The 22,264-nt window shown below is 48.8% G+C and overlaps 1 protein-coding gene across 2 annotated transcripts in view; it reads right to left on the bottom strand.

Moving 5' to 3' along the window:
* Positions 1–497: 497 nt before the first annotated feature.
* The window catches only part of NECTIN1 (nectin cell adhesion molecule 1), a 106,920-nt gene continuing 85,153 nt past the window's right edge, over positions 498–22,264 (bottom strand). The window contains exons 6-10 of one of the 2 annotated variants that reach the window (XM_055819298.1): positions 20,464–20,611; positions 18,362–18,449; positions 17,706–17,816; positions 12,068–12,252; positions 4,604–4,711 (exon numbers count right to left, since the gene is read on the bottom strand). In XM_055819298.1, the coding sequence (XP_055675273.1) occupies positions 12,112–12,252; positions 17,706–17,816; positions 18,362–18,449; positions 20,464–20,611 (488 nt within the window). In that variant the 3' untranslated portion in view covers positions 4,604–4,711; positions 12,068–12,111. Of the gene's footprint in view, positions 4,712–12,067; positions 12,253–17,705; positions 17,817–18,361; positions 18,450–20,463; positions 20,612–22,264 lie in introns of both variants that reach the window. The other variant, XM_055819296.1, reaches the window with a different exon arrangement.

Raw genomic sequence — 22,264 nt, 5'->3', positions numbered from 1 at the left:
CCTATACCTTCCCTAAATAGCTGCTGGCCCAGGGGACCGGCTGTTTGTGACACTGAATCTATTCCACCCACTTGCACAGGGAGGCTGGGGGGAGGCTTCCCAAAAAGGTAACAAGTGAACCGAATGAAGTGAAAGAGGCATCTCTCACAGAGCACTTGGGCATCATAATTATGTTTGTATTGCTCTGAGGGCAGAGCTGTAGTAGTGAAGGGCACCAGGCACGGCCTTGCAGGTCACCTGAACGCTGCTCCTCTGTTTACCTTGAAGCCCCACATCCCCACCAGTGCTGCGGACAGTGAAGGAGGCAGCACGAAAGGCTGGTTAATGCAGCCCTGAGGACAGCTTCACGAGCTCAGCCAGTAACTCCTGGGGCTCAGTGCGAAGGCAAGGGGGGGTGGTGTGCACGTGTGTACGTTTTTGGGGAGTGAACCTGCAAGGGATGGTGGGTGTCGTGAGCAACTCGGGAAAAAGTCAGCACCAGGAGAAAGGAAGAGATCAAGCACCTCACACCAGTTGCACAGCTATGAGAGAAGTTGTCATAACTCTTCAGCTGACTTTTATTTAAGTTCTGTGATCAGTCTTTTCCATCTGCAAGAGCTCTTGTGTCATTGCCACCAACATATGGAACAGAAATTATGACATTTCACCCCAGTAACAGGAAGAATGGCTTCATCTTAAGGGTCTTTTCCGACTGAAATGGTTCTATGATTCTATGATTCTATGTCTCACACCAGTAAGACACAGAAATAAAGCACCAGTTCCTCCCATATACTGCTAGCCCACTGGATGCAGGATCACACTCCACCAGTTGCCTGTTCAACTTGGTCAGCAATCTACGCCCAACAGTGTTACTGGATGGCTCTGTTCCCGGAGAGGGGCTCTTCTAAAATCAATTTGCACCATGGCAGGAGGAGAATGCCTCTCATTAGCATTGCTGCAGCAGGATTTCTGTGCCTGAGAGGTTACCACAGACAGGGTAGCCTTATCACAGAGCAAAGCTAGCGTTGAGCTTGTGGCAACAGGTGCAGCAAAGTTTGGAAACGGCAAATATTGTGCAACTGTATGGAGAGGGAGGGAGGAATAAGAGCCCTGAATCAGAACCATTTCTAAATGCAGCTTTGTAAAACCAAAACATGGACCTGAACCTCACTATCTCTTTCTTCAGGGTTTTTCTTCAGGAGTTTCCCCCCTTTTCCTACAGTACAAGGGAATGTGTTAGTGGTGGAGACTCCCTTTAGCAATTTTTTTTAGACCAACCCAATTCTTAAGGAGAAGAGAGGCAAAGAGAACCAAGACATTGCTAAGCTTAATATATGCGCTGGCATAAGTCAAACTACTGCTTTGAATTTAAGCTTTTCTTGCTTTTCCCCTTTCTAGGGAGGACTGAAATCCTTCTGTTTTGCTGAAAAGCACAGTAAACCCCTTCGTGGCAGTCTTCTGTGGGTAGCTCAAATTCAAAGCTGCACAAGGCAACGAGAATTTCTCTGTAACGCTGCAGCCTGCACCTCTGCCTTCCCCTTCCTCATCAAGGCATCGTCCCTCCAGCCACAGGCAGCGCAGAAAACCACCTGCAACATGTCCTATGTCTCCTCAGGCCAGCCAGCATTTTGTCTAACTTGGTTCCTTCTGTATCTGAAGACCTGACCATATTCTATTTCTTATTTAAACTCTTAGATCTGTCTGAAACTGCACCAGGTGAAGGCTGCCCCAGTCAAATCCACTCTAATTGCCACTGCGCAGGCAGCATCCTGCTATCACAGGCATGCAAACAGGGAAGCGTGTAATGGACTTCTGCTTGCTTTTTCTCCATGGTCAGTGGTGCTGGGTTGATTCCAGGATGTCAGAGACACCTGGGTTTTCCAGCACCTCATCACCTTTCCAGAGTGACCAAAGGCAGATTCGGCAGACTCCAAAGCATGGTTCCCCTGCTGGGGTGAATGTGTTGACTGTGGCTTCTGTTCAGAGTAAATCCAATTTCCAGCTCTGTGGTAACCAGAAAGTACCCCAAGGTATGTTGAGAAGAAAAGAGAGAGAAATACATTATCTGAATCGAGACACATAGCGCTTGAGTCCATTGGTATAGGGAAATGACTGGCTGAATTCTCTGGAGACTGGCAGGGGAAATGTGAATCCAAATGACTCCAGGGTCATTAAAGACCAAAAGGATGGTATTGGAAAAGTTGTGTTTAACGCTCTAAGGCTATGTCTGTGTAGTCCCCTGATCCTCTGGGAATGAGAGCGCTCCATGCTCTAGCACGTGTGAAGCTGCTGTGCCTGTTGGAGGTACTGGCCACTTCAGCTTGGCCAAGAAATGCACCAGTGCCCTTTCATCCACACCGCACCCAGCCAAGCCCAGCCAGGCCACAGCTGGTACAACACTTCTCAGTCTGGTGGGAAACCAGCTCCCAGCGGGAAGCTACCTCCCCACATGGTGCAGCGATTTCCCACCACAGAAACAAAATCTTGTCCGCGTGACCAGCTACCATGCTGTCTCCACAAAGTACGAAGTAGCAACATGCACTGGGGAAGCAGGGGAAGAGGGGTGGGAAGAGGCAGTTCTCCACGGGTGTGATGTATGCCATGCAAGGGCACCGGGGCATCCATGCATGTGCCGTCATCCTCACACAGTGCTATATTGCCTAACTAACAGAAGTATAAACTTCTCTTTTATATACAGATCTATTTATTAGCCTGCAGGGAATCCACGAGGTAGTGTGAACACAGATGTGCTTCTCTGTGGAGGAAGAGGGACAAGCAAGGTGAGTCTCAAGGCTGCTCTAGGTGATGGGGACACAGAAAGTGCATAGAACAACTATAGCTGTTTAGATTCAGATATACAAAAATAAAATGGTACTTCAGTCCATGTGGCATGGCAGGAGCTGGGCTGGTAGCATCCAACATGGTATTCACGCCTCCTCTCACGGGGAGGCTTTCGTCTTGATGGTAGTTTCACTTATTTGTACAAGTAGCGCTGAAATGCTGTTTGGTGTCTGGGCAGCAGGATAATGGTGTGGTTCCCATGTCTCCCTCCCACATGCACTTTGCTCAAACATCCTCATGGTTTCCAGAGTGATATGACGTGTGCAGTGTCTGTGGAATGCCAAATACCCAACCCGAGACAAAGGAAAGTAAATGCCCATTCGCCAAGAAGGCATATCCCCTTGTTCAGAACTGTCCCAGACGTCATCTCTTCTATGCCATACCTGGGTGAAACAGATGAAAGTTATCCTTGAAACCAAGCTCGTATACAGGATGCTCATTCCTTTTTTTCCTCTTCCTCTTCTTTGCTTTTATGTACATTTAAGTGTATATCTATAGTTATTTTTCTTTTAATACAAGTGAACACAAATGTGATGTGGAGATAAATTTCCTTCTCTAAAACACTTTGTGGTCACAGGAATGTACACGTTTGGATTTACACACCCACACACATTCCAATATCAAAAAATGTGTAGTCCCAAAACTAAGATGCTTTTAAAAAAGTTAAAAGGCCAGATTCCTCTGTTGGCTTTTATCCTTCATTAAGAGCAAGAAGATTACCTGAAATGACGATTTATGCTTTATATTCTGCCTGAGTTCATTTTAAAATTCCAATCAACAGATGCAAGGAAGAGAGGGGGAAAAGCTAGTGGGGGGTCACGTTAGGCTTTGAAAAAGAAAATTAGAGAGAGTGTTTCCCTTTCTAATTCTTTTTCCCCTTTGGGTTTCAGGTTGTAAGACGGTTATTTAAAGGATGCCTTCTCCAAATGTGTTGATTTCAAAATACGTGTCTCCATGCTGCCTGGATTTAAAAGTCAATCCAAGAGACTGGGAGTGGGAACAGGAGGGGACAAGGACAGAAACAAAACCCCTAAACCAAACCCTTTTCTCTATTCTTGGGTTGGTTTTGAGCATCTTTCATTATAAGCATCTTATTTGGTTCAGCAATCTTGACTGTTCAGCCATTTACAACAGGGATTTCCTATCCCCATTGCCAAGGGGGAAACAAATTTCTCCAAAGGAGGGGGAAAAAATCCCAAACCCCACTACAGCCTTAGATTTGAGCACTGGCTGTGCTGTAAAACTTTGGACAAGCTGGAACAAGGGCTGTGAAGAATCCACAGCTGGCTGCTCTGGTGCAAACAGTGTAGAGATTGACACAAGGGAACCTACGGACATTTAATGAGGTTGGGCACGTCCCATCCGACACAGGGCAGCTGTCACCCACATACACATGCACACACGTAGCCAGCTTGATACAGGAGGGCCAGGATGAGAAAAGAAAGATGCAAGTACTGAATGAGACGTGGGCAAAGGCAGAGTGTTCCCTTGAGCATTAGCAAGCCAGGCAGATACTTAACCTAATCATGTCAATTACAATTGCACCAAAATTTTAAAATCAATAAATAAAATAAGCAATGGCAAAGGGGGTATCTAAAAGGCCTTGGTTGTTGAGCAACAGGGTCAGGAGAAGTGAAAAACATTAGCTTCTTCATTTTGCTGTGTTGACACTTTAAACATACTGTTCCTTAGGACAGATGTAAGGAGCCCGGGAACCGGGAGGTGGGCAGCAGAAGGAGATGTCAGAATGATGAGGATAAAGATCTTGTGGGAGATCTGACAAGGGGGTATAGACATGAGGGATCTTCTCCAGATATCGATCTTCATGTGAGTAACAGCGGGTCAGGTAATCACTCGCATTCGATATCTCTGAGTGACACTTTCCAAAGTTCTGTAAGTAGAGACAAAAGTCAGCGGGTGAAAACTCTGGGATCGTCAGCCATAAAACATACAACCCTCCAGCTCCTTGCTGAGACACACACATACAACAAGTAGGATGGAAAATTAAGTAGTTCTGCTTACTGCTTCAGGAAAATAGAAAGCCAGGTGATCAGTCCTCACATTTCAAAATTTTTGTCTCACTTCCCAAAATATCCATATGGCCCACACATATGTATAGGTTTTGCATGGTTTGCCCCTTGTAAATGCCTTGGCCCTCTGGACAAAATAAGCAGTTGGCCAAGAAAGGACAGTTTATTTTCAGTCTTCCTAACTCTTCCACGCCTCAGTTTTGAAAAAGCAGTGCTTGTACGCATCACGAATCTAACCCAGGCTCACGCTCTTCCATCGAAAGGGCATGTGTCCGGGCAGGGACTTTGGAGGCGACGTGAGTTATTGTGCCTGCTGGTTACCTAGCAGGTAGGAACGCATGTGCTAAGCTCCACCTGTGTGAGCAGCTCCACTGAAAGCCTTGGGGCCAGTTTTGTAGGTCACATCAACTACAGAGAATACAAAGCACTTGCAAGATTGTGACTGCTCCGTGGTCCCACGACCCCTCCGGCGGAGCGTACCCTTACGGATGCTTTGCAAACTCTGATTCTTCCTCTTTTAAGTGCCAAACGAAATGAAAACCCCTCCGAGCCCAAAGTGTTTTGGTTCCTACTGGGACAGTTTCGCAGAGGTGCAGCGAGCAGTGCTGAGGAAGCGCTGGGGGCTGGGGGCGAGGGACGGAGACCCCAGGCAGGGGCAGCTGCAGGGGCGCAGGGAGCGCAGATGGAGACCCCCGGGGGGGGGGGGGCAGCTGATGGGAAGGGTTCCTCCCTGCTCACAGAGCCTTTCCTCCAGTGTGCAGCCCTGCAAGATGACCCAAGCAGGAGGGACATCTAGCGAGGACAGTGGGTTTGGTTTTTAAAATCAACCCACCTTCCTGGGCTCTCGCCCAGGGGCGTCTCAGAGAGCAAAGGCACTGGCAGTCACCTCTTCTGCCTGTGCTCACTGGGGCTGGTTGAAGCGAGTAACTTGCCCTTGAGTCCTTCCTTGCTCTCTTTCAAAATACCAGAAACAGTCGGTTTAGAGAAAAGGACAAGGATTTGACCCTCAGGAGAAAATGCCTGAAGGAACAGAAGAATCTGCTTATCTGCTGCCAGTTCCTGGATACATATTTCACCAGGACACTTAAAAAAGTCATATAGAAAACAAAGTGTCAACAATAATTTATTGATGGTTCAGACTGCTGGAAAGAGGCAACAAGCAAGTTGGAGGGCTGCACGGTTAAAACAGTTTCAGGAACGGTCTCGCTAAGAGCAATGAAGGCTGCTAGAGGATGGAAAGTTTGTCTGCAAACCAGGCAAACAGCAGCAATGCTAAGGTCAATCTGATTTTCATTTCCCTTTCCTTGGCAAAACTGTATGTCCCACTGCTTAAGCTTTTAAAAGTCAGTGATCTTGACCTGGCCAGATAGCAAAGAATAACAGGCTCCAGGCCCCTTCTATTTAGAATTGCTCTGTTGGTATCTGACATTCGAGTGGGACATCCCCACAGCTACCTCGTGAGGTTTCTGTCCACTTCTGGCTTTTAATTGCAAGGTGAAAAGGTGGAGAGGTGCTGTGCAGCATTATAGCTGTGTAACTGGAGGAACTCAAGCCACAGAACGTGAGGAAGCCTCGCTAACCTTACCTTAACCCCTGCCATCTCTTCCTAGCTGCTTTAGGCAGCCCTGACACAGCTCTCCCATTCCCAGGTGGGATCTATATTTACGCGGAAGGTTAAGCCTCTACACAACTCAAGGCTCAGGTTTACACTGTACCATACACAACCCTGTGGCTGGAAAAGTAGGCAAGCTGTGGCAACGCATACGTCAAGCCTGGAGACAGTTATCTTCATACAAATTGTATAGCATAAACAAGGATCCATACCATAAGGGAGGCAGGGAACAAGGAACAGCTGTTTGCTATTCTTCTGATTGCACCAGCTGATAAAAAGGGATAAAGAAGGGCTGACAGCTAGGGAGAGTGTTGGTTGGTACAGACTGTGCAAAAGTCCTCTCCTGGAATAAGCTACTCTCAAGAAATCTTAAACACAACAGAACTGCTTTCATACCTGCAAGGGGGTGGGGTGGGGGTGGGGGGTGGGGTAAGCATTAGCTCTGTGCCTGCTTTATGGGGGTAAGTCATTAGCTGATAGCTCAACTTTCTGGGTAAAGCTAACCTGCAAGGGAAGTTGTTCCAATGATGGAAATTTGGTAAGACATGGCAGGCAAAATGTCTCTTAGCAAGGGTAGCAATCTGTTCCCAATTAAATGGTAGGGTCGGTTTATATGCTTTTTGAGCATGCAACAGAAAAACACGGGACTTCACACTAATAGGTGCACTCAAAAGGTCTAATAGACAGAAAGGCCTAATAGGAAAGAGCTTCTCAGTTAATGTAAGTAGACATCTTGTGTATAAATTGAGCTGGGTGTTGGCATTTAACACTGAAAGAAGCAGAAAGGGCCATGAGATGCTATTTTATGGGCTGCACATTGACAATATACTGGGTGAGGAAAGCATATTTCTTTCTGTTTATCTACCGTTAATGTGGGCATGAAACAAGCACCTGTGAAATTGGGCTAAAGAAAATGAGTGCAATTTTGTCAGTGCTTCTGTTTGGCCAGGTGAGCATGAAAAAGTTTTCTTCCTTCTGGTCAGTGTTCTGTGCTCGCTCCCCACAGGTGGGAGTGGGGCCAGAGCAGGGCAGCTGGCAAACGGCAGCAGAGGGGTCACGGGAAGAGGCTTCCCTGACTCCTTTTACCTTTCTTCAGCGTGTGAAGCCAGGAGTCACATTGCTCCAGCTTTGTTCCCTGATCTCATTTCTACGTAGCAAAAGGGAAGAGAGCCAAATCAGCCTGGTGTTTTTTAACATATTTAGCAGCCACTGCCCTTTGACTTCCTTCCCCAGTCCCACTGTGACTTTTCCCAAATCTAATTTATCTTTAACAAAGTTTGAAATTAAATTAGGGCTAATGAACTAATTAAATTGAACTGGCACACAATTCTGCCACTTTCTCCCACTTGCCTTTGTTTCCAGCATGACTCCATATGATTCTTCATTATCTGGGTTACATCCTCCCCTCTCAGTTTTATTTTCAAGAGCTTGATTAAAGGGGATGTCAGCAATCTATCTGTTTCAGACAGCCTGGCAGATTACCTTTAAACAGTCTTTATCTGATTGAATTAGAGAGCTTTCATTTCTGCTATGACTTACTCACAACCCTTTTCCACCCCCTATATACCTGTCTCCAGCTTTTTTTCTATTTGCAGATCATCTCTTTGGTAAAACTAGGTGTGCTGCAGACAGATTTCCCTCCGATCTGACCATATCCTGTACTTTTAATCATCCCAAAATAATGAGTTCTTGCTGGTCTAAAGTGAAAGACTCCTTCTCAGGGTCCTGAGGATTTCTCTGCTATAGTCTCTGGAAAACCTGAAGACATGTGAGAGCTGGACGGATACTGCTGCAGAGGACTGTGGTTTCTGCTATTGCTCAAAAGCCAATTAATAACCTCTCATGCAATTTAAACTAGACATTGTGAGCCATGCTGAAGGCTAGAAGTAGGCTGGTTTTCTCTGCTTGGCCAGACTCAAGGCAAACAGTGCACGTTCGTGTCCCTATTGGCTGTGTTGGCCTGTGCCTTGGCTGGGAAAAGTCCCTGCTGCTCAAAAACGATTCAGACTTTGGGCTGCCACTGTCCTAATCATCTCCATCAGCTGATTTTGAGTTTTGGAATGCAGAACAGGCTGATGAACAGAAAGAAGCAGTTTTGTTGAGTGACAGCAGCAGAAGACTGTTGTCATGCTGTGGACCGCTCGGTCGAGAGGATGTAGGTGGTGTTAGAAAATATAATGGGAACCAGAAATAAGCAGCATGTCATCATCGTGTTGGGAGCCTCACATCCTCTCCTCCCTGTTTCTAAACTCCCTACTCAGTGTTTTTGAGCTGCTTTTCATGTTCCAAGTTATGGCCATAACTTTAGGTATCTCTTGGCACGCTCCTGCTCTGCTTGACACTTTATTGGTGAGGGACTTCCTTGAATAATCACTGTCCAAGTAACGAACAAACATTAACATATCGGGGATGAGCAGGAACCAGTGGCCCTGAGCTTGCTTTAGCACTGGTGGACTTTTGTGGGGACAAAACTGAGGGCAAGTGGGATGGAGGGGCTTACCCCTGGGTTCAGGAAAGGAGAAGACTGAGCATGAGGAAGGCTGAAATTCCCCAAGTACAGGGCAGGGACCTATGACAAGGGATGCACTCACAGACACATGCAAGTATTACTTCTGCAGAAAACTTGTTTATAAAGTTGCATTCCATCTTTCAGCATGCTTTGAACTATTTCTCTTGCTGTCTATAGTACGTACCTGTTCTGCGTTCCTATAGCATCTTAGACCATCAATAATCTTAAACATTTCACTCCTTGCTGCTTCTCTCCTGAGTCCTCCTCTCCACCCTTTTGGAGTCAGGGCAGGACTGTTATCCTCGTTTTCAAATGGGAAACTAATAAGAAGCCACCTTAGTTCTTGTTTTATTCCTCCTGAAAACTGGAAATGGGGATACTGACCCTGGCATGTGGGGTGGTATTCAGGCAACCCTGGTGTTGATAGGAAGGAGATGTGGCAAATGGGAACGGAGTCAAGGCTGATTTTGGTTCCCCAATATCCCCAGCTCAGTCTGCACCAAATCTGTAACTGATGCAGATTTAATAGTTTTATAGTGACATTCAGAAAGCGGAGCTGGCAATCTGAACCATGGTCACTAATTTGCTGGGATCTTGGTGCAAGTCTCATGATTTTGAGCTTTTCTTTCTGTAACCGGGACAAGAAATTCCCAAACAAACCTGAGAGCAGATGTGGGGAGGTAAACGGGGAGGAAATAATTCAAAAAGTATTAAAAAAAAAAATAATCACCCTGATCTGTGGTGTGTCTTAGCAGGGAGATTTTATGGCGGTGAGATTACACCTTCAAAGCACCATATGACTGGCTTTATTTTTACTTCAGAGAAACTGGGAGGATTTCCAAATTTGGATTTGGAGGATTACTGTCCTCTTGCTGACAATAAAATCCCCCATCCCAGGGAGGACAAGGCGAGACCTTCCAAGATGGATCAGGCAGCACTTGCCTTGTTGTAACAGAGGGAGTGGTTCCTCCAGCACAGCCCGAGAAGCTGTTGGGAGCTGGAGGTGAACGCGTACGGGAGGGTGGCTGCCTCAGCCACATCCTCTCCTGGACTGGCATTTTGGTCCTCTCTCTGTGTGCAAGGGGCTGGCAGGTGCCTGGGGGCTGACCGGCACCTCTCTCCAGCAACAGGCAGACCCCACAACCAAATGGAGAAAAGAAACCCCAAACCAATCCAAAACTTACTGTCCACTCTCGCTCGTTACGTCTACGAAGACCTTGATCCTCATTCTGGGAGCAGGGGTGGGTGAGACACCGCAAGAGAGAGAGGTTACCGCTCTGGTCCAGGCCAGGACTGCTGCAGACACTTACCTAGGAGGCTTTTGCTACAGCAGGGGAGCTACAGGGCTGCTTCCAACACAGGAAAACCAGGGACCACAGGGACAAAGGCAAACTGAACTAGCCCGCTGCACGCCTTCCACCCGGGGGTTTGTGCTCCACCTTCACCCACCATTAGCTGGATGTTCCTAGCCTGCAAGGAGGTACCAATCAACGGCCCTGTCCAGTGGGACTTCTTAAAAATGCTGGGTCTCTCCTGCTTATCCTCCTGCACAGAGCTGTCCCCCTCCTTCCTAAGGACCCAGTTCCCTTGCCTCTTATCTTCTTCTCCAGGCCACCCATCCCCATCCCAAGCTACTGCTGCTGTGTGTGCCTCCTGATCTATCCTGGGCGACCTGGGAGGGATTCAGTGAGCTGTAAAGCACCTCATCTCTCCCTTTCCTTTCGTCCTTGTCTCCCCATCCTTCTCTGCACCTCTTCATGGAGCACCCCTGTGGCGCTGTAGCCCCATTAAACCCACAGCTGCTTCCTCCCATTTAAAAGGCAGCAAGTTAAAGGGGAAGGAGCAAGTCACCACAACTCGGGGGATACCTGGGACCCAGGGAGAGTCACGGCCAAGGACGGGGCTGCCAGTGGCAGTTTCTTGGCTAACAGCTTTGGCATCACCCAGCAAATGTCCCATGGGGCGGGGAAGTTGCCTGCCTTTCAGACAGAAACCTGGTGGCTTTAATACCTGAGAAAAGGGTGTGATTACAGGGTAAGGGAATGTAAGAAGAGCCGAAGACACCTTTTTCCACTGCAGACACCATTGCATTTCAAAGGGTCACTGGTATCTAGAGATGGTCCAGAACAACCACTTGTAGGTTTAAATGCAAGCTGAGTCCTGAGCGGTCCCTGCCACAGGACCTGAGCTTGAAGGAGCTTGGTGGTGGTTAAAGTGGTCAGAAAAACATGAGAACAGGGAAACAGTCAGGTCTGGTCTCTAGTTTTGAGAAGGAGAGCACCAAAGAAAATAATTTCTCTCCCTCTCTCTCAAACATCCAACATACTGTCTGCATCAACCTCACGCAAAGCGAGCTCTTTTCACATACGTGGTCCCTCTCTGACTGTCTCTTATTCACTGACTCTTTCAGATGCAGGAACCTTTACATGTTCCCATATTCTCTCACATACTCTCCCACTTTGTTCTTTCACACATGCACATATGCTCCATCTTATCTATAGTTGCTTCCATGCACACAAACTCTTCTTTTTTATTTTTTCTTTTTTCTTTCAGACAACCGCCTTCTCTTTCCCTCCCCTTTTTGTACTGACTAGCTTGGAAAGGGCCTCTTAGCGTGTCCATGAGGCTTTTGGCTTCAGCCCCTGCACTTCCTAGTATTGCTGCTCTGCTTCATGCTGCTGAGCCTTACAAAAATGCCCCAAACCAAGTCCCACACCAAGAGCTGGACCCTTCAAACCCACCTCATTTCTCCCTGTGTCTCCAGTCACACTGACTGCAGAGGGGGCAGACCCCTGTTCTGAAACAAAGCCATTAACCCTTTCCCCCCCACATGCCTCACTTCGCTGTAGAAAGCAAAGGAAAACACTGCAAAGAGCATGCACAGAAGGCAAGACAAGGCAAAGGCATCCCTGTTGGCACCCCCAGAAATAAGGGTAGCAAAGAGAGCAGCCACGGTGGGCAGCGTGCAGGAGGTGGAGGGAGTGGGCAGAAGGACGGATGGGATGCACAGGGGTCACTCCACAGGGGGGGAGGAGATGCGGGGGGAGCACTGACTTCGGAGGGGTGCAGTGAGGAAGGCAGAGTGCGATCGTGTACCTTGAGGCCAGAATCTGAGGGGAAAGGGCCTAGAGTGACATGCGCTAGCGTAAGTTGGGCTGGATGGTTGCATACTCGACTAGGTCTCCGCCAGCATGGATGGAGGTCCGAGGGCTGGGTGACGAGGCCAGAGCTGAAGTGTCCAGCTCTGCATAGTGGACATCACAGTCCTTGTTGCCAGAGTTCTGGAGAGAAGAGAGCAGCAAGGCGATGGGGACACAGGAGGGAGGAGTTGGGGTTGAAGTGGGGAGGCAGGGGAGTGAGAACACAGGAACCGTGCAGAAGGTGAGGAGTGAGTGAATGAGACGGGAGAGGGAGTGTGTGAAGGGTGGAGGGAGAGAGAAGAAAGGGAGGGGGGGAGGAAGAAAAAACAGTTAAAAAGAGGGAGGTAGGGAGGTAATGAACAATCAGTCAGGTAAAATCTCAAATCAAAGCAAAGGTCCCAATGGCACTGCTCCCCAAATCCACCCTTGAGCTGAGCGACTCAGCCCAGGCGGGCAGCACTCCCAGCAGCTGCCCCAACTGCCCCTTTTACTGGGGCTGCTCCCAGCAGCATCCCGCTGCACTGATCTCCCCATCAACCCCTCGGGGATCAGCATTTTCCTTAGCCGGGGGTTGTTCGGTGAATTCAAACCTTATCGGATACCTGAGCTGGAATTCGGGGTTCATTGCAGCACACTGGAGGCAAATGCAGGGTTGGGGGCGTGAGTGAAAATCATGGGGAAGGCTTGAATTTTGGGTGTTGGGAAGGAGAAATCTGGAGGGAGAGGTTTCAAAGCCATAGCTCCAAGGGCAGGTTTGCAGCAGACGCATTACCGTAGGGAAACGACACTGCTTAGCCAATGCTGTTGTTTTGCCCTAGCGCGGGGGCTGTTAGAGTTCTTAAGTGCTACGTTTTAACACGAGGCTTGACTGCACCAGTATGCTACTCCAGATTAACTGTGCAGCATGATTTTCTCATTGTAATAATGTCTAATAGACGCTAAAAGCATCCTCCTTTGGCATGAAAGTATTTATGGGTATTCCCTTACTAAGCAGGCTTATCAGCAAGAACTGCATGAATGGAATATTATCCAATTTGCCGGATCGTTCCCATCCAGACATCTTTCACGTTTTGCACATAGTAATGGTCAGAGATCCCTGGAAGGCAGGATGGCCTGGAAACCTCACTGCTCAGTGGGGAAAATGAGTCACCAGGAGGAGCCCTGGTGTCGGTAGCCAAGGTGTGAGGGGGTCCTCTGGCTACCTGCCCTGTGCAGCTTCATTAATACTCACTTTTGGGTCTGGTTTCTGTGCCAGCATCAGCCAAGCATCTGCTAAGCCTCTCTGAGAGGAGAGAGTTGTCTCTTCCAAATGAAAGAGCTTTCCAATTTCCCTATCCCCTTTCCAAAATGGCTGCACCACATGGCAATTATGCAAAAGGTGTTTAATTTGAAAATGTTTTTCTTCTCTTTGTTTGGAAGAAGTGTCCTCAGCCACGCACCAGCTGTGGCAGAGCCATTTTCAGAAGTTTATAGCCCTGTAATGAGCTGGTTTAATGCCCGTTGCTGGAAGGGGTTATTCAGTGAGTGATTCTCTCGGTGCTGTGCCCTGGCGGGGGTCGGCTCCCCGGTGGTGCCTCTCGGCCACAGGGATGAGGGGGAAGGGGAACAGGGGCTCCCCGCGGTGCTCAGCGGAGCTGGAGGAGGCTTGGGGTGCCCTCTGTCCTGCCCAGGGGGAGGTGACCAGATGGCAGTGGCAAGCTGTTGTGTGAAAGCTCTGTGTCCCGCGGCCTCTCTGCTTCGTGTCTGGACCCAGGCTAAGCGTCTATGGACACTGAAGAAAATTAGTAATGCCAACTCCATCTCCATTAGTCTCAAACCTAAACCTATGCTCCACAGAACTCTCCCCTTGAACTTTACATCTCGGTACTTCCTCTAGTCCCGGAGAAAGACAAAGTCTTTACTGCCTCATTTCTATCCTACTTTGCCTCACTCCTCTCCCAAATCGTGCTTCCTTCGCCCTGGAGGTGTTTTATCCACGGGATTCCCCTGCTTTCTGCCACTCTTGGGCTTGCAACTGCTCCCTGCTGCTTGTTTGGAGCAAAATTTATTACAATATCAATAATGTGACTTGTATACAAGGTCTAGTACTGCCACATGCAAGCGCTCTGTGTAAATCATCAGCATCGGCACCCTGGTAATTGCCCTGTAAACTCAAAGGAATTATTTTGCTGTCTGCAGCAATGGAACTTTCCTTTCTATCTGTGCAAATGGGTATCGCTGACACGTACACTAATCATACTTGTGCTCCTACAGGCACTTGTACCTCCACCTCTCTTGCTCATGTGCTCTCTCACACACAACACACAGCATCTACATGACACATAGGCACTGCCATATGCACAGAGCACACCTCTGCTTTTACTCACACACGTTACTCTGCACGTTGACATGCATAGGTACCAGCACTCTGACATGCATAGTCTTTGCAGGTGCTGTCTGAAACACACTCACCTTTCCACCCCATTCACGCCTGCTTAGATATCCTCACATAAACCAAAGCTTTTACCCAAGAGCTGAGACACCAATGCCACGGGCAACCCCACCACCCCTGTGCCCACTTCTGTACCTTTAGTCGTCAACTGCAGCCTCCTTGCCTACTTCTGTGCAGTTAGCTTCATGTTATCTTTCCCACAGTTTGCAACACATAAACATACATATTCATTTGTAACCTCTGACACAGTTCCCTTCTGCAGGTATCTTGTCCCAGCAGATGCTCCAGCCTCTCCCTTCCACCTGGTCCCCTGCCAGCACGCATCTGTACCTGTCCACACACGCGTGCCTGCGGACCCTCTCCGTGGATCCCTGCTCCACCTGCCTCTCTGATTTTCTCCTGGCACCTCTCCCATTTCCCCCTCCCTCTCTCTTTGCCATCTCTAATCACTTTCTGACTCCCATTCTAGTGCTGTGAAATTGTCAACCCCAGGCAGTGGCTTTCATGCTGCCTTGTGATGAAGCTGGTTTATCCCAAATTACGAGGCTTTGCACAATTCATTTAAAGCTGAATGCACCCACCCCATTTTCCTGCAGAATCCATTCCCTTCAACTCTCATCTTCTTCACTACCTTCCCAACTCAAATCTACAGATGAAATACAAGCAGAACAAGAATATCCTGCCAGCCTTTTGTGTCTTCCCCTCTAAAGGATCCCAGAATCCCATATACAACAGAGCAGCTGCCTACATTTGCGTCTGAACACAGTAGGAACGGGGTTATATCAAAGGGAGGTTGGCAGAGAGTCAGTGAAGCTGAAGGGAATGTGCTTCCCTCCTCATCCTCCAACTGGCCCATCTCTCAGGCGAAGCACCGCGCAGGTCTAGCTGGCCTTGCTCACTCCCTTAGCACACCGCCGGAGTGTCTCACTGGGCCTGAGCTGAGCGAGCTGGTTTTGGTAACCACCACTATCGCTGCGGCTGCTCCCTGGAGGGCTCCATGTGAGCGCTGTCCCAGCCAGACACTCCTCAGCGTCCCCTCCGCAGGGAAGTGCATGTGTGTGACATGGTGATGCCCGTGAGTGGTCCTGTAGGGGGGAAGGAGAGAGCTGGATCCTTTGCAAAGCGTGGCTGGGCAATGTGATGCACACCTGGCCCTGGCCATGGCAGCACATGCTGCCTGTGTTATCTGGGAAAAATCCAGCAAAACCAGCATTCCTTGGCAGCAAAGTGACACCTTCCTTCCCCTTGCCAGTCACAAACTTGAATAGCCTGCTGCCTGCCCAAAGGATACACTGATTTAGCAAGAAACAGGAGCAAGCCTCATCTCATTCCTGGGGCAAAAAGCCAAAGCATGATGTGTGCGCGCGATGGGGGAGCCTGATATCATTTACAGGGACGGTCAGCCAAGCTGACCAGAGGACAGGTCCAATTCACAGCTGTGCTAGACTTGTGCCAAGAGCAAGCAGAGCTGTGGCAGCAGTGGCTGAGTCACCCAGACATGGCATCCCTACTGCAAAGGCAGTTTCTTCATGGGCCAAATGAAATGAGGGCTCCACAGTCCATCGCCTCTTGGCTAAAATCATGGGTAAGGAGTAGCGAGTGCCAAGCATGGGACATGGAAATGTATCATCTCAGACCAGGATTGAGAGCAGCAAACTCTGTTCCCATGGTTACAAAGCAGCTACCCATCAGGCCCCATCTCACATCACTAACTCTGCCACTTAATTAACTGACTGCTTGTTATTTCCCAAAATGAGCTCTTCCGTCCTCCTGCTTGCCTGAAATTTGGCTCTCAGATGCTCTCCAAAGAGCAGCCCATCTCGCTCTAGCACCCTCTCTTTCATTTAAAACTCAGTTACCACTCAGCAAGGATTAGAAAGAGCTGGAGACAAGCCCCAGGACTGAGGAAGGGCTCCAGAGGGAAGTATTTCTTTAGGGACATCAGCCACGTCCAGCCAGGATGAAGCAAATAGGATCACATCAACACAGCTTGGCACAGAACTGTGTCTTTTTATTTCCAGCGCCCTCAGCATCTGTCTCACTGCAGACCTTCTGCTAGCTAAAGGTCACTGGGCCCTGTCCTGTTATCTGCACAGGAATATGCATTAAAGGGTCATACCAGGATGAACTGGAGGGAGGGTTATAATTAGTTAATGTTCATAAAATATTATTCTAGTATGGCCTGGTATTTGCACTGTTTTCTCAAATAAATGGGCTCACGTTGCTGAGATCACCACTCATTGAGGAAGAGTTTGAGAGAGACCTGCAGCGTTTACGTGGGGAACCTGCATCTCCCATGGAGGGTGGGGGGAGCAGCCCCATGCCACAGGGTGAGGGAGGGAAAGGATATTGTCCCAGGCCTGGGAGGAGGAAGGGGTTTTGTTTTCTTGTCAAGGGAGGAATCTAATCCTACCTGTTTTCTGTTTCCTATCCCTTTGCATCTAACATTTCCTCCTTCACCCTCAGTCCTTGAAAACCAGCCTTTCCTGCATGGCTGCTAACATCTCCCCAGGACCCTTAATCTTGCTGCTGCTGCTGCCTCACATTAGCATCTCCCTATCTGAAGCCGAACAAATCCACACAAAAAAAGGGGGTTTAAAGAACTTGTTGTCAATTGAGAGTCAAAGACTGGCACGCTCTGCCCTGCAGATAATTGCTTTCTGAAGCTCTCACTGCAGCGCATGCTGCTCTTGGAGAGCTGCTTCATTCAGCTGCAAACTCTAACGGGGTCAGTTGCAGGAGATGAAGAGTAACCAGAGTGGGACAGATAGGCTTAGCTTTCATATCTAGGTAAAGATGAGACTACCACAGGCTGTGATAGTCCTCTGATACAGACTTGGAATAGGCAGGGCATTTTACTGAGGAATGACCCATACAGTCACACCTATAGGTCCTATGGAACCAAGGGTAAAGGGGCAAGTGCTGAAACAGGGTCAGTGGTATTTCAGAGGTGGGCTGAGGTCAGTGTGGAGGTTCCCTTCCTCTGGGAGAGGATGCTCCTGGGCTGTGAAGGCTGCTTGTTCACCTCTGCGCATTGGGGGGGTCTTTTGTTTTTTAGGGCGAGAGACCCTGTGTGAAAGGCGGGGGGGGGGGGGGGGGGGGGGGGGGGGGGCGGGGGGGAGAACAAGGCCAGGCAGCAGTATCAGCACCCTGATCTCCTTACCAGTTTGTCAGTGTAGGGAGAGGGCTCGGTGGCTGCCATGTCGTAGTATGGAGGCTGCAGAGGGAGTTTCTGTATTTCCTCCTCGTGTTTCATGTTGTCTAAGTGAACAACCTGTAACAGAGGAGAGAGAAGAGGGATGAGAAGAGCAAGTACTATCCTTCTGTCACAGCCTGGGGCAACATCTGCTTCAGGTGACACCACCACAAGGTATCACGATGAAAGGCAGTGCATAGAATTATTTAAGTTGGAAAAGACCTTTAAGATCATCTCACCTTCCCCCTTGCTCCTACCATATTATTTGCCTTCTGTCCTCTTTCTTGTGTTCTCACACCCCTCTACCACTCACGACATTCAAAATGGTGGAGATGCTCCAAAGTCCTCCTAAACCCTCATACCTGAGAGCCCATCGAACACCATCTCATTTAGAATTCAAGCCCCACAAAAGGGAGTAAACAGGATCCAAGTATAGCTTTTGATTAGTGCCAATCTTTGGGAATTGTGGGTAGACAAGTCCTTACTTTCTGCCCTCACACTTAGGCCATGGTCTTCTTTGCTTTTACAAACCCAGTTTTCCAAAGTTTAGGTACTGCTGGCACTGCTTGAAATCAGTTTTCCCGGCTGGGGAAGGAACTCGCAGCTGGGCTGGGCAGGCGTACCTGGATGTCTTCTGCGGTCAGGTGGCTTTTCATCTCCTGTTTCCTCTTTGGTGGAGGGGCAGGTTTGTGGGATGGAGGCAAGTCAATTCTGCAGATAAAGAAGTGGCTGCTGGTTAGAGAGCAAGAGAACGGGGTCTGCTTGCTTTGATGTGCTGTAACAAGCCGGATCTGCCATGTACCAAGGATTTGTGTTAGTCACCAAACTGCCAATATAATTATATAGATTATCCTCAGTAATGCCCCACCCATGCCCTTTTTCTCACCCCAATTAGAATTGTTAATAGAAATATACTCCCTCCTAGCATTCTGTTCCTAATTCCAAGCAAATCCCCATGTCGGATTGCAGATCCCCGGGGTGCAGCTGGGATACCTGTCTCCTGGCAGTGTTTTGGAATGGCTTCAAATCATCCCGTGGGAGCTGGCTTATTTTATGGCTGTAGGGTACCAGGAAGTGTCTGGCAGCAGTCACTGCAAATCAACAAGGTAACATCGCCCTCGATCCGGGAGCTTATCTGGAATGGTATCCCCTGCCACAGGCTTCTCAGTAGGACTTTGAATCTTCCTCAGAGCCACGCTCTGCCACGCAGGACACTGATCCCTGAACCCTGTCAGGGGATCAGCTTTTGCCCCAGAGCATACGGGTTGGCAGCCATTATAATCCCAGCCTAGAGACTGTCTCTGTGCATTCTGTTCATATGCACAGATGTGTCTAATCCTTTTACAAAACTTATTAGAACTCTGATGCACTAATTAGCTGGCTCCCCCTCCCTTCCTTTTGTACAAACTTCACCAGATCTTCTGATAGCAACGGGTGACTTTCCTTGGCAACCCAACGGATTCCAGCGTGGGATCAGAGTGTACGGGTGAGGGTAAAACGGGTCCCCGAGGCTCTGCAAAACACTGACTTTCTGGCTCAGAAGAAAAGAAATGCCATTAACTTTCAGAGGCTTTGGAGCAGACTCCACAATAGAGGCAGCACCTCTGCAGACTAGGGCACCGTTGTGTTTCTATTCTCAGCTAAAGTGGCTCTTCCCTCTGCCTGGTGGAGGGTCATTGTGGGAAGTGGATTGTCTGAACACATCTCTATCATCGGGCTGATGCTGTTGATGCAATTTCACCTTGTGGTGCTATTGTTTTGTTTGTGTGCCTTTCTGTCTCTCCTCCCGCTTTCCCCGTTCTCTTCCCCTCCCTCTGCTGTTATCCTTCGATGCCCTCTCTCAAATGGGATTAAATGGAGCACAAAATGGGGCCAAGATGTAACAACAATAAGGTGGGGGGCTGTGGAAGATAAAAGCAACTTCTGGCCTTTGGGCTTTCCGTGCCTCCCCTGTGAGGTGGGAGGGAAAGGAGGGAGGGGGTGCTCTTGTGGAAAGGCAGTGACAAGACGGAGCTTTTCAGGAAGAGGCCAGGGTAAACACTTCTGAAGAGGGCTCTGTTCATGCTGCATGGGCTGAACGCCACACCACCGAATTCCCTGCCTGGGATCTGTGCTGCACAGCACAGGGCACAGCAAAGCAAGTACCTGCCAAAGAGGGGCCCCTGGGGCGTCCCCTGCCCCTACTGCTACTATTGCCAGAGTTTGTGTCTTCAGGCTGGCACCATATGTATAAAACAGGAAAGCTGAGTGGATGTGAATCCATTCTGGACTCTTTGGGATACACTCAGAGGTGCTCAGGGTCTATCAGGAACCCCTCTCTGACGATGGAACGTGATTCAGCCTAATTCAGGAGCCTGAAGCCATTTCTCTGGAGAAGGAAGGATAGGATCCTCTCCTACCACTGGAGGTGAGAGTGGCGCTGAGCACCATGTCCAAGGATATGCTACAGCAAAAGCAGCACCGAGTGAACATCATTGTGCTTCAGTTTCCACTTAAGGTTTGCGATAAGAATTTAAAAATAGGACACGGCAGGATGGAAAGTGCTAGGGGGCCCCAAGGAAGGGAAGAGAGTCAGAAGAGCCAGAGGGTGGCAGGCAGGAAGAAATGGCAGGAGAAACGATTTGCTGCCAAGATTTTCTTGTGCACAGGTGCTCTCTGTCTGCTGCCCCATCCGATAGCACCTGCGCCACCAGTGCTGGACTCCTGTGAGCTTGGGGCTACTTACAGGTCATTGTCCGTTTCAGTGCGGTTCTTTTGTTGCCGCCTGTAGACAATAATTACGGTGACAGCCACGCCGATGATGAGAGCTGCTGCGATGACTCCTCCCACGATCCCAATAATGCCTCCTGGAGCACCCTGAGGCAGTGGCTTATCTGCAACACACAGGGAAGCACAGGAGAGAAGGTTAGAGCATCAGACAACACAACTGGGAAGGCACAAAGACCAGCAGAGCCAGGGACTCCAGCAGAAAAGACACCGATGTGCTCTGAAACCATCTCAGGTAGCTGTGTGCAGGCAGCTTCACGGAGGGAGACAAGTCACACTGAAACGCAGTAGTCAGAGCTCAAGGGGAACAGAAATCTGTGGCTACAATTGCAGCCCACTGTGTCTCCAAGAGCTAACCACTTCCTTACTCTATTCTGCAATTTCTCCTTGAATCAGGTGGTTATTCCTGAATCTGTTTTTCTGCTTTTGTTCTGTCCTCGAAGGAAGAAGGGTTTAGAGAGTAAAGGGGTTTCCAAGCAGCCACCCCATGTGGTGTGGAGGGACTCGTGTGGATCTGCCACTTGATATTTAACTATCTTGAAAGCCTTCTGCAGGGCTTTGTCACAGTGTCTTCACTGAATTCCTGGTGCTGTTGAAATGAAGGAGAGCTTTGCTGTTCATGTAGACCTTAGAAGAGCTAAGGACCAATGCTCAATTTATCGAGGTGGAGCAGAGGTATATGCACCCCTAAACTTTAACAAAAAGCTGTCCTGAGCATAGGATTTAGGAGCAAGGGGGAGATACATCGCATCTTGCATTTCGTCTTCTGCTTGCCCCATGGCTGGAGAGCTCTGTGACCTGGGCCAGCTCCTTGGTGACTAACATGGACCTCATTCAAAGGAAACCTATCCCATGGGCCTGACGGGAAAGCGCTTTGAAATGTACGATAAAAGGATTTAATTTGCTCTACCTTCCAACCTAATTAAACTTGAAAACTAGCTAATTGGTACTTTGTACTTACAGCTCCGGCAATGATGAAAGAAAGAGATAATTGGAATGGAGGAAGAAGGAGGAGGAGGAGAAGGAAAAGAAATTCAGGGGAGGGGAGTGAGACAGGAATGAGGGAACAAGGTGCTTTGCAGAACTTGTCTGTTACACCTATTTTTTTACTTTTCTTAATGCACTGGCTGGCTACTCTTACGAGACTACATACTGGACTATGTGGACCTTATTCCGTAAGAGTAATGGCTCTGGGTATCATGGTGGTAGCCACTATCTCCACTAAACTACATATCCCCAAGGCCTCAAAATTCTACCCACTTTACATGTGTGCACGGTTATAAAATGTCTGCACAGATTCCCAAACCACACAGGACAACTTATACAGGACTTTTTGGGGTGAAAATCTGCCACCTACTCCCACCTCACATCTATGGATTCAGCGCTTGCTTCCCTCGAAGGCTGGGCTCCCTGAAATCCCACCTACCGGGTGCAATTGCAGAACTGACTGCGCTGAATCGTTGCCAACAGCCTATTCCCAGACCTCACCTCACAGCCAGCCTTCTTCACCTTTCTGATTTGCTGCTGTCATCCCGGAGTGAACTGAGGTGTATAAACATTTCCCAGGGAAATCCACTCCCTGGTCAATACTGACAAATTGCACAGCAGAGAACTGGCTTGTTTACCGTATCAGTACAAAACGCTTGAACTCCCAGCACCGTGCTGAGACATTGCTACCAAGGAAGAATTTGCCCTGGGAATTGTCCTGGTACTGATCCCCCATCCCCTTCCATGCAAACCTGGCTTTCCCTTGCCTCGCA

Source organism: Falco peregrinus, chromosome 15 (assembly GCF_023634155.1).
Source record: "Falco peregrinus isolate bFalPer1 chromosome 15, bFalPer1.pri, whole genome shotgun sequence".
Taxonomy (NCBI): Eukaryota; Metazoa; Chordata; class Aves; order Falconiformes; family Falconidae; genus Falco; species Falco peregrinus.
This window is presented reverse-complemented; position numbering and strand designations above follow the sequence as displayed.